This window comes from Dunckerocampus dactyliophorus, chromosome 11, assembly GCF_027744805.1.
Source record: "Dunckerocampus dactyliophorus isolate RoL2022-P2 chromosome 11, RoL_Ddac_1.1, whole genome shotgun sequence".
NCBI lineage: Eukaryota > Metazoa > Chordata > Actinopteri > Syngnathiformes > Syngnathidae > Dunckerocampus > Dunckerocampus dactyliophorus.
In genome coordinates, this window is record NC_072829.1 from 8550132 (window position 1) to 8566323 (window position 16192).

General features: G+C 39.4%; 1 protein-coding gene across 9 annotated transcripts; it reads left to right on the forward strand.

The window, feature by feature from the left end:
• On the forward strand, nt 1-16150 carry sfxn5b (sideroflexin 5b). 9 transcript variants are annotated; one of them, XM_054792195.1, is made up of 14 exons: nt 1-151; nt 4231-4299; nt 6636-6713; nt 6813-6839; nt 6911-6965; nt 7071-7096; nt 7241-7294; nt 10741-10797; nt 10899-10964; nt 11133-11223; nt 11320-11435; nt 11591-11676; nt 13866-13983; nt 14175-16143. In XM_054792195.1, the coding sequence occupies exons 1-14, from the start codon at nt 95-97 to the stop codon at nt 14250-14252; spliced, it is 978 nt and encodes a 325-aa protein (XP_054648170.1). In that variant the 5' UTR covers nt 1-94; the 3' UTR covers nt 14253-16143. The 9 variants fall into 9 exon arrangements, with proteins under 9 accessions (XP_054648170.1, XP_054648168.1, XP_054648169.1 ...); XM_054792193.1 differs by having other exon boundaries at nt 11133-11435; nt 14175-14317; XM_054792194.1 differs by lacking the exon at nt 7071-7096 and having other exon boundaries at nt 6933-6965; nt 11133-11435; nt 14175-14317.
• The last annotated feature ends 42 nt before the right edge of the window (nt 16151-16192 follow it).

The following is a 16192-nucleotide window of genomic DNA, read 5'->3' on the forward strand; positions in this document are numbered from 1 at the left end:
CTCCTTTCACTTACTTTGAACGGCGAGGGAGAGTTGTGTGTACTTGAGGACACGTCCGCTGGGTTCATTAATAATAGATAGACAGTCTGCTGTCATGGCGGAGGATGCGGCTTGCCCCGCTTTTCAGCTCGGGGGGTCTCGCTACGATCAGGTAAGTGGTCTTTATCTTGATTTCTTATCTTGATTGGGTTTTCGCATTCGGTGAGGAAGAGGAGAGGTTCTCTGATGGGAAAACAGCCTCCTCCTCCTCGGGATGCTTCCACTTTGCAGCCAAAGTTGCGTCTTTTGTTTGCTTGTTGGCAAAATTCCATCAACTTAAGTGAAATGCATGTAATTTTACGAGTTTACGTACTAGTGTCCGTAACAAATTAGCGAGCAGTCACTGCAGGTTTAACTGGGCAGTCCTGCTTGCACATACACGAGAAGCACCTTGAGTGTGTGCTCTTGCTCATAAAATTGACAAGAGTGTAAATCAGACACAAAGCAATAACCTTGTGGAAGCCCCCCACCCCAAGCACAACCTGGGTTAGAGATTGATGGGCTGCTCCCCTCCATGTGAAGCCCATTACTCCATTTTCCACCCTCACACCTGAAAAATGGTTTGCATGGGAAACGCATGTGACCTTCACATTTAAACATTTTTTGATTTTTCTTATTCAGCTGCAGCCACCTGGGAATTACTTATTTACCTTCTGCAGGGAGCAAAGTCCAAAATAAGACACCTCACTTTTATTGTGTTGCATGAGGAAATGAAAGCAGCACAATTAAAACAGGATGCAAGTGCAAGTTTGACAACAAAAATCTATTTTTGATGTGTTGTGTGTGTGCAAAACATGGAAGGGCATGCTACCGTGTTGACCTGAATAGAAAATTATCTTTTTTTTTTGTGAAAAATGTCAACATTAGGGATGGGCACAGGCCGGTAATACCGAGCAACGACTTACGTAAACTCAAAAGGTACCATTTTTCGGTACCTAAACGCCAATCTCTGGAGTGTTTGCATCGCTCCTAACAACATTCAATTCACAAGCGAAGAAGACAAAGCCAGAGGGAGGGGGCAATGTTTACACCAACAAGGAGACAAATGAAAGCTATAAAAGCTGGAATAAGTCATATTTTAAAAAGGGACCTATTTTCCTCTTTTCTGACCAATAAATGTTGTTACAATGTTGTGTTCTGGTGTTAAACGATGCCAATGTGTCAGATAATGAAGTTTGTGCATTTGGAAGTGAGACCTCGAAGCAGTTTTGGACGTCTCTGCTGATTTCCGGCCAGCAAGAGAAAAATAAGCTTCTCTGTCAACGGCACTGCACACGGGACTGTTTTGTGAACATGTGCCAATACGAAGCTGGACTATCCACCAAACTGTTGCTGAAGTCCAACGCCTTTCCAACGTTACTTGGTTGTGTTGAAGAGTCAGAAGAGTAAGCTGTAAGTAGCAATTTATCAGTGTCCTCACTGTTTAATTTGTGTAATCGGACAAAGGCAGTTGTCTGTAGCATTACAGAGTGTGCATACAGCAAGCGGAAGGAGTGTGACCAATCACAGCAGAGTGGGCTCGGCGGGAGGCACACTTGGAGGAGGGCCGGGGGTGGAGTAAATTACACAGCCCATCTGGGCGGGAGGCAGGAAACCCAAGGAAACACTGCAGGAAGAGTTGCAGATTCTGGAAGATCTTGAAGGCTTTGTGTGGGTTATCGTGTGTAGCTGCTCTATAGGAGTCCAGACCTCAACACAGAGGCCCAAAAATGAGCATAATAGGTCTCCTTTAAATATATGGATACAATAAAACCCAACTGTTTTAATAAATGTCAGCATCTTCTCAAAGAAGACACTTTTAATGAGACATGACACCTGGACGCGTCCCGGGTGTATAGAAACGTATTCAAATTGAGTGAAAATCATCAGGTGTGTGTTTTGTTAGTAATAAGTATGCAACAATAAGACGTTGGTAGATTGCATAAAGAATATGTGAGAACATTCACAACACCTTTAGTAATACTTTATTTAGTAAAGTAAGACTGGAATGTCCATACACAACAATTTAGATTCAATAGTAATCCAGTAATAAAAAAAAAGTCATCACATAGCAGAGTTTGTATTGTATAGTGTGATCAATATTCCACAATGGTGATTGTTTTTTATGCCTCTGAGCACAACCACAAGAACCAAAGCAGATGTCATTTAAACACACATTAAAACATGACGACAACACGAAAGAGCTGTAGAAAGTTACATGATCCGTAGACGGACGGCTTCACAGCTAATAGCATGTAGCGTCATCTTCTTGGACACAAGACGCGTGATTCACTTTCATTTGCAGTTTGTGTTACTTCAGTTATAACTATTTATTTTTAATCCATCTTTTGCTCCTTTGTTTTAAACTTTGCCATCCTTGGACCCCCATCGCACATTTTTCCAGAGGGGAAAGGAAAGTAATATGAATACGTAGAGCTGAAACAAGTGGGTTGCTAAAATACGAGCAGCTGAAAACACTAGACAGCGAATGAGACAACAGCTCTTTTTCAACATTTTCTCTCAGGAAAAAAAAAATTATATTCCAGTCAATACGTTAATTATTAATGTCTAAAAGCACTATTTGACTGCAGCCAGTAGAGGTGCTGTTGTTTAAGTCCCAACTAGTTTGCTGTCTAAAAGACAACATAATGTGCTACATCCACGCTACGGCAACAACCTCAGTCACCTTGATTCTGCTAAAGTCCACACTGAAACAGGAGTTCAGAACATTCAGAGAGAAATAGCCAATCTCTTTAAAAAAACTTTATTTTTATTTTTTTTTAAATGTCTCAAAGTTCAGATATGTGCGTTTCCGTCAGCTGCAAAAACTTCCAGTAAGCAAGAAGCCGGTAATCTGCTTAATTTATTTAAAAAAATTATCTTGAATTAAAATAATTTTTCACAAAGTACAAATTTGTACTTTGTAAATGTCTGTAAATGTCAGTATAATCTAATTGAGAAAAATGGTTGTAAATGTACCCTATATTGCAAACGAGCAAAAAAAAATTCAATACTACAGGTAAAACAGAAGTCATAAAATAATCATTATAATTAAAATAATGAATTACATACCATAATTAAAATTAATGCATAATATAACCCTTTTTTGTATAAACTAGATAATTCCTAAAATAATATAATTAAATTGATTAATTACATAATTATTTTAAATAGTTACAATATGCATTATCTATACCATTCTTTTATTATTCATGTGAGTAATGCCTGGCGGTGTACATTGTGGTCATCCACCAAACGTCCAGTTATTTATGCTCATCCACTGCTCTCATGTTTTGACCATCCCATGTATACAATAAGTTACCAAATATTAGAAGCAGTCTAGTTCAACTACAACACATGCTGCTACCACAATCATAAACATTGTTAAATAGTACTTCATGTCCACGTTTGACATCCATATACGTAGTTACTATCCGAACCAAATAAATGGCAATAAATATAAAATAACTAGGCACAAATTTGCATGTGAATACAGTGTGTATCAGTGTCCGGTTTGCTTATCAAAATGGTAGATCCAGCCGTATTTTTACTTTCTCACATCTACTGTAGCTGCAAAAAAAAAAAAAGAAAAAAAAATCAGGCCAGTTCTTGAATCAGCAATAACTGTGTGTGCGCTGCGTCTGTGCTATAGCCTTGTTGTGTTCTCCCCCAGAGAGCTGGAACTCATGCATAATTAAAGGCTGCTCCTCACATGGAGCCTGTCTCCTGCAACACAGGCAGAAGGGGAGCAGTGAAGGCATCGTGCAGGTTTTTAGTGAAGGTCGTTGACAGTCGTCATATAAATGGTGTGCAATGCGGTTTGCTACGTCCTGATGGATAAATATCTGTTGGGGAAATGTGATTGAAGCCGCCTTGGTTTGGCCCATCTGCTTTGCCAAAGAGGCTCCTAGAGTTATTATTGGTGCTGTTGGCACATACTTCGCTGTTGGCAACAGCTGATGGGGACAGTGAAGGCAACACAGAAAGGATGCTTCTCTGCATGCAAACTATGTTTCTTCAGTCCGCTTTTCTGGTTTTAACCGTTTGTGGACAGCAGAGCCTCCAAAAAGTTTTCCCCATAGAAAATCAAACCCTCACCATCATGCAACCTTCATGAAATCTACAGGCAATGTTTTCACATTGTAACGTCCTTAACTGTAACAACTGTAAAAGTAAGTTAACCACTGTATAATAAAATTGTGTCTTTTCCAGGGTTCGTTTCTTGGCCGTCTGAGACACTTTGTGGACATCATTGACCCAAGCACATTGTTCGTGTCGGAGGTAAAACTACTTCTTCTTCCATACAATTACAGTATGTTTGGAATGTTAGTGATCACTTACAAGACAATAAGTTGCCGTCATGGAACCTAAAAACCTCCTTTTTGCAACAGTTTATTTTAAAGTAATACATCCATCCATTTTCTATGCAGCATATCTTTATTAGGATATGCGGGGGTATGCTGGAGCCTATCTCAGCTGACTTTGGGCGAGAGTCGGGGTACACCCTGGACTGGTCGCCAGCCAGTCGCAGGGCACATATAGACAACCATTCACACTCACATTGGACAATCTAGAGTCGCCAATTAACCTAACATGCATGTTTTTGGAAAGTGGGAGGAACCCGGAGTACCCGGAGAAAACCCACGCACGCACGGGGAGAACATGCAAACTCAGGTCTTCCTGATCTGCTGACTGTGTGGCCAACATGCTAACCATTCAGCCACCATGCGTAATATTACATTAAATGCTTAATCATCACAATAGTAATTATGAAATAGTTTGAAATAAAATAAACCATATGGAATATGGAATAAGACAATATAAAAATGCAAATTCATATATACTTTTCTCTGGATAAAGGAAATATTGTTTGGGCTGGATCTAAAAAAGGCCTTTGATATTGTCATAGTATTTTAATGAGTAAACTAAATCTATTCAAAATGGCACCTGCAGCTCTGAAGTATAGTCCACAGGTAAAGAAGAAACAAAACCAGTAGCACAAAAGAACTGGATGCAAAATCACTGCCAGGAAAAAGGCTAGCAGGAAAAAACTAACCTTAATACAAAGCGCTGCTGGAAAAAGCCAGACAAGACAACGGATGCACAAGGCAAAAAAAACACAAGGCACTGCTGGAATACCGAGCCAGAACACAGAGCACACTACACCACAAGACCAGGCAGAGAGGAGAGCGGGTGGAGTCCGACTCACGATCTCGCAACAAGGAAATGCTTCAGCCGTGCTTAAGAAGCCAGCGGTAATTGACCACAGGTGTGCCGGTGGCCCCGCCCCTGCCAGCCAGCAGCGTACTGCAACACAAGGCAGATAGGCGGCAGCAAAGCAATACCACAGGACATGACAGATCCTGTCTTATCTATCATACTGCATTACATGATGGTCACACGCTTCTTCAACCACATTAAAACCTATAATCTCAATATACAGTACAAGCAAGTAATCAAACTTATGGACCGGGAACCAATGAGGTGGCACCACTTTTAATACAATTATGTTTTTGAAATGTCTAAATAATCGTGTGTCACCATTGTTCTCAGTTGGCCATTGGGCATCAGAGCTCCCACAGAGACAGCACATGAGCTGTTGTCAGTCTGCTTTCTCTGTAAAGCGGGCAAAACTTTGGACCTCTCTACCCACTCATTTAAAATTGAGACCAACAGTAATGGTTCTAACAAATGGTAATGGTTTCATTTTATTTGAACATGCATACAAGTTACAATGGAATACATCACGTAATACAGTTCACAGTTCCACATGTCCAAAAGGAGTAGGAAGAAGCGGAGCTTATTTAATCCTACCCCTCGTCCATCTCCCATCTGTTGCTACATTTATTCACTTCCTGTATTTCATATGTGATCTTTTTAATACATAGAAAAGTGCTAAGGTAATGTAGCAATATGGTCATATCATTGTCAAGGTTTTTTTCCACAATCATAATAACTACAAATAATGAATACACATAAACATAACAAATTAATGACTCTTCCTTGTATTTTGCAAACATCAACTGCGTGTACTGTTTCTTGAAATCACCCATCTCGGTGCTTTGTTTGAGTGTTTTACTCAATCCGTTCCATGGTTTGATTCCACATACTGAAATGCTGTGTGTTTTTAGCATTGTTCTCGTGCGTTTTAAGTTTAGTTTTTCCCTGAGATCATATTTCTCCTCTCTCGTAGGGAAGTATTGAATGACATTTTTGGGTAGCAGAGGACTCAAGCAATGGCTAAAATCTAAACAACAGTGTTGACATGAAAAGTTGTAACTGGTTGATTGCTTGACCATGTTAACTTCTCTTTTTAGCCTATTATGTAACTTGAAAATCTGCCTCTGGTTTATTGTTGTCTTGTTATTGTACACTGTATTTTCTTTTTATTCTTATTACTTTTATTATTTTTAATCATTTCAAAAGCCTCCTGTGGACGATGTTGCAAATTAGCACGTGCTAAAACACCCAAACAATAACAATAATAAGTAGTAAGTCGGGTGTGGACGCTTTATGTGAAGTGTGTGTGTGTTTTTAACGTGTTTTACGTATGAATGCAAAGATGAAACTTGTAAACCGGATTGCCGCGCCAACAAAGCATGTTATTTTTAACATAGACGCGTCTTAAAGAGAGCATCAAACTCCTGGACGACTTTAAACATGGAACGCTTCCAACAGGAGTCTCTGATCTTCAGGTGAGTTAAGACAACGTTATTTCAATATCTACTGTATAGGAACATACTAACCTTTAACGTCGTCTGTCCATGCGCTGCCTTGCGTTGGTGTGTGAGAAGCTGTGGGAGGCCCAAAAGGTCAAGCAGGTGAGTCCTCTGTGAACACGAGTGACACGAGCACACCAGGATGATGTCATACTGTCATGATGTCATCTCAGGCCATCATTCATCCCGACACAGGCGACAAGATCTTCATGCCGTTCCGAATGTCAGGTACGAGCTAAGGAGATGAAGATCTTTGCTATGTCGAGTCGGCCATGTTTATTATTGTTGTTGTCGTTCTCTTCGCTCAGTGTTTTTATTTTCCGGCCTGCGCAGGTTACGTACCTTTCGGAACGCCCATTGTAAGTTCCGTGTTGCTGCAATCACATTTTGAGTCAAAGGCTTCAGGCTGATGTCATTCCCATGCTCATTTTTGGTTTTTTTTAGAAAGTAGGCTTATTTTGTCCTAAAATAAGCTGCTGTCCCCTGACTGTCCTCCACTGTAGGTCATTGGCCTCCTCCTGCCCAATCAGACAGTGGTGTCCACCATTATATGGCAGGTAATCATCAATCATCGTTTGCATGTCAACGACAACGCCTCTTTTCTTTCTATTGTCTCCTCACACCACACTAAGCATTCACTGTCATAACGTGTGGGATTATTTGTTGGACTGTTGCTGGTGTCAAACAAGTCCTTGTGATCTTGCATATATATTCTCTCTCTCTCTCTCTCTCTCTCTCTCTCTCTCTCTTTATATATATAATTTTTACAGTCAAATTTGTCTATAGCGGCCACTAGAGGGAGTCTGCAAAAGTGGCCTCTATACAGGTTGGCGTCCAGTTTGAATGTTGACCAGTAGAGGAAAAAAAAGGGAAAAAAATAATAATAATAATGTTGACCAGTAGAGGATACTGCGGACTGCGGATAAAAGTTGTACAGCACTACTAGGCTTGTTATTATCATGGTTCATGGTTCATGGTTTTAATCCTGAACATGCATGAGTCAAACAGTAGCACATCACATAGTACAATTCACAATTTTGCATGTCCAAAAAGGAGTAGGAAGAAGCAAAGCTTATTTAATCCTACCCCTGATCAGTTTCACATCAGTTGCAATACATTTATTCACCTCTTGTTCTTCCAAGTGTACTTTGTAGGTCTACATGACAATGTAGTGCAATCATAGCCAAGGTTTTTACTTACTAAAAGGAAGCTAGAGGCTTAATAATAATTGATAGAATATATCCACGACCCACAGAACAAAGCTGTGCTAGTAATGTCTTACGCTTGTTTTTAATATTTTACTTTTTGTACGGCAGAGTGTCATTACAGCTTTAGTTCATCAGGAAGTGACGGGAAGTGACGGTGGGCGTCCCGAGCAGGAGAGCTAGGCTCAGTGCTAGCTGTGAGTTTCGAGAGAGTTGGGAAGTGTGTTTATGTTGGCGTGGATGTAAAGTCCTGCAGTGTTCTCCGCTGTTAATAAAGCCATTAAAGTGCATCGGCGACGTGAGTCTCTCCTTCCCCACAACAAGCGGCATTACAGTATTGACCAGTGCACACCAGGAAATAAACGGTGTCATTTCTTACAGGCATTGGCTGGACAGCTATGTAGTGGGGCTTGTTTAACCTTTGCCTTGTGGGCAAGCAGGAAGGAGAGACGATGCTGAGAGATGTGTGTGTGTTCTGAGCTGCTGTCTGGTGGCCGCGTTCAAGAAATAAAGTTGGCAGAAGCAACAGGAGAAGTTTCCTTCTTTGCTTTGGAGCTGAATAACACTGACAAGTTAACGGACTAGTAGCGAATGGAAAAGAAGACGGATTTTATTGTGTCGAATACAGAAGATGAGGACTTTGATGGATTTGTGGATGAGGATTGATGAAAAATAACGTGAGTACATTCTAAAATACTTCAATTAGTACAACCGAACTCAGTTTTGCTCCCGCTGCCGCGTGCACGCTAGCGTATGTTTTTTTTTATTGTAGCGTCGCTGGGAGCACGTCCTGTTCCCAGCCTAATTTGCGGTAATGTTTTGGTGCAAATGCTCTTAAAGTTACATGTTTGACCAGGAAATTGCAAGCTCAAAAGAAGACGCCTTTTTTATGTGGAACAACGGACAGTTTGTGTGGATCTTGTGAATGATTGTGACTGAGCTAGGACTCAGTAATTAAAGTCTACACGACGGCTTCATTGATTAAAAAACGAAACTTTTTTGTGCATGAAGCTTCTGCTTGAGTCGGTATTTTGGCCGCTATATGCGGTCAGATATTGACCAAGGGATACAAAATGGGTGGCCGCTGGCCGCGTTGGACAGGTGACTGCTATACACAGGGTCTATAACATGTAAATTTGCTGGGGGGGATTTTTCAGTGGCTGCTATAGGCAGGTGGCCGTTCTATAATGGTGGCCGCTAAGACAGGTTTGACTGTATATATACTGCTCAAAAAAATTAGAGGAACACTTCGAAAACACATCAGATCTAAACTGGGGGAAAAATGATCTTGAATATCTTTCCTGATAATAAGTGGGTGATGTATTAGTAACAAAATGATGCCACATCATTTGATAGAAATGAAAATGATCACCCTACAGAGGGGGGAAATCAAAGACACCCCAAAAATGAAAGTGAAAAAATGATGCAGCAGACTGGTCCATTTTGCTAAAATGTCATTGTAGCAACTCAAAATGATTCTCAGTAGTTTGTGTGGCCCCCACGTGCTTGTACGCATGCCTGACAACGTGGGGGCATGCTCCTAATGAGACTACGGATGGTGTCCTGGGGGATCTCCTCCCAGATCTGGACCAGGGCATCAATGAGCTCCTGGACAGTCTGAGGAGCAACCTGGGGGCGCTGGATAGACCTAAACATAATGTCCCAGAGGTGTTCTGTTGGGTTTAGGTCAGGTGAACGTGGGGGCCAGTCAATGGTATCAATTCCTTCATCCTCCAGGAACTACCTGCATACACTAGCCACATGAGGTTGGGCATTGACGTGGACCAGGAGGAACCCAGGTCCCACTGCACCAGCAGAACACAATGCGCGTTCATTTAAAAAAATGTGCGAATGTGCGAAAGGTGAACCGCGATGTCGCGAGGGAACACTGTAATGGATTTTAAAACACACACCAACATTGATTTTGAACTGCAGCTGACACCAAGTGTCTGAGATAACTGAAATAAAAAACAAGCACATATTTTATTTTTTTTTAACCAAAAAAACACCAAAATGATGAGGGAACCAAAGTGGAAAACAGGAACCCTATTGATTTTTCATGGCAGCTGGCAAGAGGTGGCCAAAGTAGCTCAATACAAGGCGACATCAGATGTAATTGAAAAATTGAAAAACAGGAACCCCATTTGTAACAGCAGCTGACATCATACGGCCGATGTTGAACGGTGGCTGAGGTACTGTAGCTGGAACCCAAAACAAGGTCCTTGTTCATTTTTTTATGTCAGCGGACATGAAGTGGCAGGGATAAATCAGAATGCTATTGATTTTTACGATATCCAATTAAAGGGGGGGGGGAAAGAATCCTATTGATTTTAAATGCAGACGACGCTAGATTGCTGAGGGAGCTGAAGTCAATGATAAGGCTGTTGCGGATTTTTAATGTGTGATGACACCAGATGGCTGGGTTAGCTGAAGGCATTAACAAGAGGCCTATTGATTTTTAATGACAACTTGCACCAGATTGCCAAGTAAGCTGAAGTCAAATACAAGATGCCTGTTGATTTTTTGGAATAATGACGAGCAACGTACACCGGATGACTGCAGGTAGTCCAACTCAGTTTTAATGGGCAGCTTGCTAACCTCAAAAACAAGAACGTGACTGGGAGCTATCAGCAGGTGGCTGCGGTACAAGAAACCTATTGATTTTAAAGGTAATTAGAAGTCAGATGTGAAGTTGGTCGTTGCACATCTCAAACAATCGTGTTGAAGTTGCCAGGTCTTGGTTCCAGGAAGAGCAAGACATCTATTGGTTTTGACTAATGGCCTTTTGTTTGCTCCAGTGGCTGAATCAGAGTCACAATGCTTGTGTCAACTACGCCAACCGCAACGCTACCAAGGTAAAAACACCACGTTATACTTCACTGAAAATGTATCCAAGTATCAATTTCAGCTGAATTGTCTCAAGAGATAAAATTCTGATATTTTTGTGTGTTTCCAGCCAACGCCAACCTCCAGGTTCCTTCAAGGTTATTTTGGAGCTGTGACCAGTGCTGTGTCTATTGCAGTGAGTGCTCTTGTATTTGTCATGTATAGTAGTATGGTAGTATACATGCATGACAAGTATACATGACAAGTGTACGTGATAGTACAGTAACTTTCACAGCCATTAAAGACTACTTCAAGTACAAGGAAAAAGACTGGGGCTAATGGTTGATGTGTGTGTGTTTGCTAGGTGGGACTGAAAGTTTTGATTGAGAAAGCCAACAAGCTGAGTCCTGCCACCAGAATGGTCATCCAGCGATTTGTCCCTTTTCCAGCAGTTGGTACGTCCCGACAGGGACCCCACTTAGCAGCAGTCAGGCTCTTGTACAAAAGCGTTTCTGCACTGAAGGCGTTGTCTTCCGACGTTCTTGTCTCAGCGAGTGCAAACATTTGCAACGTGGCCCTGATGAGACACAACGAGCTGTCCGAAGGCATCGACGTGCTCGACACCAATGGCGACGTGGTGGGCTCCTCCAAAATTGCCGCCAGACACGTGAGTTACGTTGTCTTTACTCCACAATTTCAGCGGTGGTCGGGGGCAAACGTGTTATTTCCCGCTCGCGTCACTCGGCTACCATCTGATCTCCTGATGGAGGAAATGATGTGCGTGTTTGAAGCCAAGCGTGTGCACAATGTTGTCATCCCCAGGCCATTGCAGAGACGGCCTTCACACGTGTGGTCCTCCCAATGCCCATCTTTGTGCTGCCCCCCATCGTCATGTCCTACCTAGAAGGGTTGGTACACACTGACAGCAGCACACACAGCGCCATCTATCACGCAGGAAAGGAACTGTAATGGCTCACTTTAGTAGGATGTTAAAAAATATTAAAAACAAAATTATTTATATAATTTATATATTTATAAATACATAATATAAATTACAGTGGAATAAAATCAAATGCTAATATTAAATTTATTTTTGTTTTTTTATTCTTATTAAATGATTAATTTAAAAAGGCATACTAAAAAAACTGCTAATATTGAATTTAAAAATGTTTTCAATTAAAAAGTGTATAAAAAATAAAAAGTACAATTAGTACATTTTGAAAAAAGACACAATACAATATTAGACAAAGACATAATACAATATTTTGAACGTAATTATTATGAATGAAAAAGAAAACTGTAAATAAAAGTACACATTTTTAAAAGTCCTAAATAAATAAATTACAAACAATGTCGGATATTGAAAAAAGTAATGATAAAACAAAGTGAGTACAAGTACAAATAAAACATGTACATACTGCAGTAGTTGAGTACAGGTAGATTGCCACTTATTTCAGAATATTTGATCTTTAAATAAAGTTGAAATGAAGATGCATGCGTAGCTGCTTTTGCAATGTTAAATATTTCATGCCTGATAGACCAACTTTGATTGGTTCTATCTGGACTTCTGCGCTTACAGGCTGCCACCCGTTTTGTGCAAATGGGTAGAGTGCTTTCTCGGTTGTCGTGTTAACACGCCAACATATGGCCGTGAAAGGCATAACGTCCTTGGTGGGGGGAACTTGTCCATCCTGACATGCTAGGACCCAACAAGGCGTGTTAGCATGTTTAGTGGGAGCAGCAGCAGCAGCCTCAGGCAAACCAAAAAAAGTTCCAACTTGAAAATCTGGAACAGCAACACAGACAGTATGACAGCTGTGCTAGCAGTTCTTGTTTCTTTAACACCACAAAACAGCTTCAAGCTAAAATAGTATCTCAAGTATATTTTTGTATAAGTAGATCAAATAACATTTAAATAAGTTTCATTTTATACGTCAGCCTCCTAATCAGCAGGGGGCAGCATAGGACACATCTCAAGAAGGAAATGCTAACTTCCTTAGCATAATTAGCTGAAGGAGACACTGACAGGTCCGTTCATTGATTTGTCATCAAACACTAACTTAGTGTGTTCTAATAAGCAGAGTACACATTTTAATTCAAGAAACTAAATGGTAGAAATGTAAAAAAGTACATAATTAATAATTAAAGTAATACATTATAAGACAAAGAACAAAATAGTTTTTAATATTATCAAAAATTATTGCAAAAAAGGCCTCCTATGCTGATAAAAGAATGATAATATTAATATTGATATTTCTATTAATACTGTATATATAATTACATGTGTATTATATTATTGGTACACATTATTGTTAATAATTATTCTAACTGATAATATTGTTTACGTAATAATTATATCATTGTATATTATATCATATTGTTTGTATATTTTAGAAGTTCTGAATGAATTTAAAATGTTTTATATGATTTTTATTGTTATTTTTATGAATAACGATCTGTTTATAAATTATTTGTTGTAATAATATTACTACTATTAATAATCTTATAAGAATAAGTAAATTTTTTTTTTTATTGCAATTAGGTTATTCATTAATTCAGAATTTCAAAAATGTATATGCTAATTAAAATGTATACATGAAGTCAAAATGTACATTTTTTTAAAGATCACTTCTGACTACTGTAAATTACTAGTCTAATTTGGGAGTAGTTCATCTCCTCTTTAAAACACATGTGGAGCGTTTATGTGCATTTCTTCTCACAGATTAATTTTGGAATAATTAAATGTTTTAATATCACAAAAGCTGATAACAATGTATTAGTATGTATAATATAATTCATATCTTTAGAATACATTTAATGCCATTGAACATTTCCTTGGCTATTCATGAATCTTTGAAATAGTTCTAGCTCTGTTCATTAATAATAGAAAAGGTTGAATAATTGCACCCTGAGGTGGCTTCACGCAGGCAGATGAATTGAACGACTCTGCACGACCCCCCCCCTCACACACACACACACACACACACACACACACATATCCCAAAATAACTGCAGGCTGGTGAGTCCATGAGGGATGCGTACGCCGCCTCATGTTTCTCCTGTGCTTCTGTTTCTAAATGTAAGAATGTGTTTGCAGGCTGCGCTTTCTGCAGAAGCAGCGCAGGCTGATGCTGCCCGTCCACAGCCTGGTGTGTCTGCTTACGTTCGGCCTCTCTCTGCCTGTGGCCATCAGCCTCTTCCCACAGATGTCACAGGTACACCATCGCTGCATTCATGCTCCAAATGTGCACGATTCAAGGCCCGGTTGGGGGGGGGGGGGGGGGGGGGGGGGGGGGGGGTGAAAGTCTGTCCAGATGCCTCGTTTTTTTCCCCCCTGCGTCTAATTAGAGGAGATGTAGCGCTCAAGTTTCACCTTCAAGCCTTTCTCCGCTCCTCTTCTTCACAGATTGAGGTGTCTCGCCTGGAGCCTGAGATCGCCATGGCAACAGATTGCAAGGTGGTGACCTACAACAAAGGTTTATGATGGATGGCGCCCGACGCGCTCAGGGAGGAGAGAAGATGGGAGGAAACCAGACGAGCGTTCATCTCGCTTTGGGATTTTTAAAAATTCTTCCTACCATCCTAACAGTGTTTTAAACACAGTCTTTTAACAATTATTTACAGTTTTTAAGAGCATGAGCATAAATATAATAAGATATTAAAAGTGTATTTTACAGTACCGTGGAAATACAGTACACTCTAAACCTGCAATAACAGTGTTTGCCACAAGAGGGCAACACAAATACTCTTGTAAGACAAACAGTAACGTACTGTATTTCCCCCCCAAAAAAACAAGAATAGATGCCAAAAGTTTGCAATTTGAATATATGTATATTACTTTTATCTGCAAAACTAAAAAATAATGATATTGTTTTTTGGAAAAAATACATGTAAATATAAATAATAATAACATATTAGTATTTTCATAATGTTTTATAATGTTGTTTTTAATTTAATGAAAATTTTAACAAAAAATGTATTTAGGGTTGTTTTAATAACTTCAGCTGTAAAAGCTTCTAAAATAATAATTTGTAACATTTAATATAAACTTGTTATAGAATACATGTACTAATACTTTATTAAAATTACTATATTCTAGTACATAATAATAATATATGTACATTTGGTCAGCCAAATCACATTTTTAGACAGAAGATTTCTTTATTGGAAGTATTAACGCTCCTGTTGAACAATAAAATGAGCCCGCTTGAAAACGGGGAAAGGAATAGACAGCTTGCGAGTGCAGTTGGCTGATAAATCTTCCCTCCGAGCAACACTTTCGTAATGAAAAACTTGCTAAAACTGTTGCTGCGGTATAGAACTTGGTGAGAGCTGCTTTACTGAGCATCAGTGAATTCTTAGACGTCAGCTGCCATATAAAACGGTGCTATTGTTGTAATTATTGTTGTTGTGTAGGTTTGCATTACGTTTTACTGAGTTGTAAAATGTTTTCAAACCATTTGTACTCCTCAAGAATTGTATTTTTATTTTAGTTGGATGACATTTTTAATGACCCTGTTTTAGTTAGACAAGATGCTGGTTATCTATTTAAACTGTGAGAAGCACTGCAGTAAATAATAATATATTCATACAATAAAAAATATTCTTCAACGTAGTCATAACACATGCATGAGAACGTTGCCAATGTGAAAATGTGGAGACTCTACTGTATTTTTTTTTCTGTTTTTGAATTGCTTCACTGGCATTATTTTAGTATTTTAACACCAACGATGTAAAACTTTTCCTTTTTCGCAAGCAGATTGGAAGTAGCGATGGAAATTTTTTCTCGCTTTTGGATCGGCTCACTAAAAACAGCCGTCTTTTGGCTCCCAAGTGGCTCCTCAGATTGTTTTTGCTATTAAATTAATTTATTACCAAACAATGTGTTCTGTGTAAAATGAATTACCAATGTAAAAAAAAAAACATGATATCAAATGTTTATCATTTAAATGGATTTATTCAAACCTCAATGAACAGCTACAAAAATGTAATATAATGTTATATTATAAAAACAAAGACCCATCTCAATAGACAAATTCAGTCAAAATAGGTCAAATCGCTTCATGCAAATTTCTCACGAACGACTCGGCTGTAAGAGAACCACCCCGCCCCTCCCCCTGCTCGGTGTGGCCACAGCGCCGCCGCCACACGTCTTGACCAATGACATTCGCCTTTAACAACAAAAAAAAAAAAACGAGAAAAAACTATTCGGCACCCAACGACGCGAACCGGCTTCTGTCGTTCATTTAGTTATTTTGCACAGTTTTATTAGAAAATTGTATATGAGTGTACCTATATGAAATGAGTATATGAACTGTTTTTAAATATTTGTATAATCCACTAAAAGGTTTATTGTATAATCCACTAAAAGGTTTATTGGAAAAAATACATAATTGAAAATAGATAATAAAATTATCTTCACCC

Bases quoted from the DNA above. Each gene is read 5' to 3' on its own strand.
- sfxn5b (XM_054792193.1), top strand. From the start codon at position 95: ATGGCGGAGGATGCGGCTTGCCCCGCTTTTCAGCTCGGGGGGTCTCGC. The intron at 6,714-6,812 runs GTGAGTTAAGAC...GTGTGTGAGAAG, and splicing joins CAGGAGTCTCTGATCTTCAG to CTGTGGGAGGCCCAAAAGGT. The intron at 13,984-14,174 runs GTACACCATCGC...TCTTCTTCACAG, and splicing joins TCTTCCCACAGATGTCACAG to ATTGAGGTGTCTCGCCTGGA.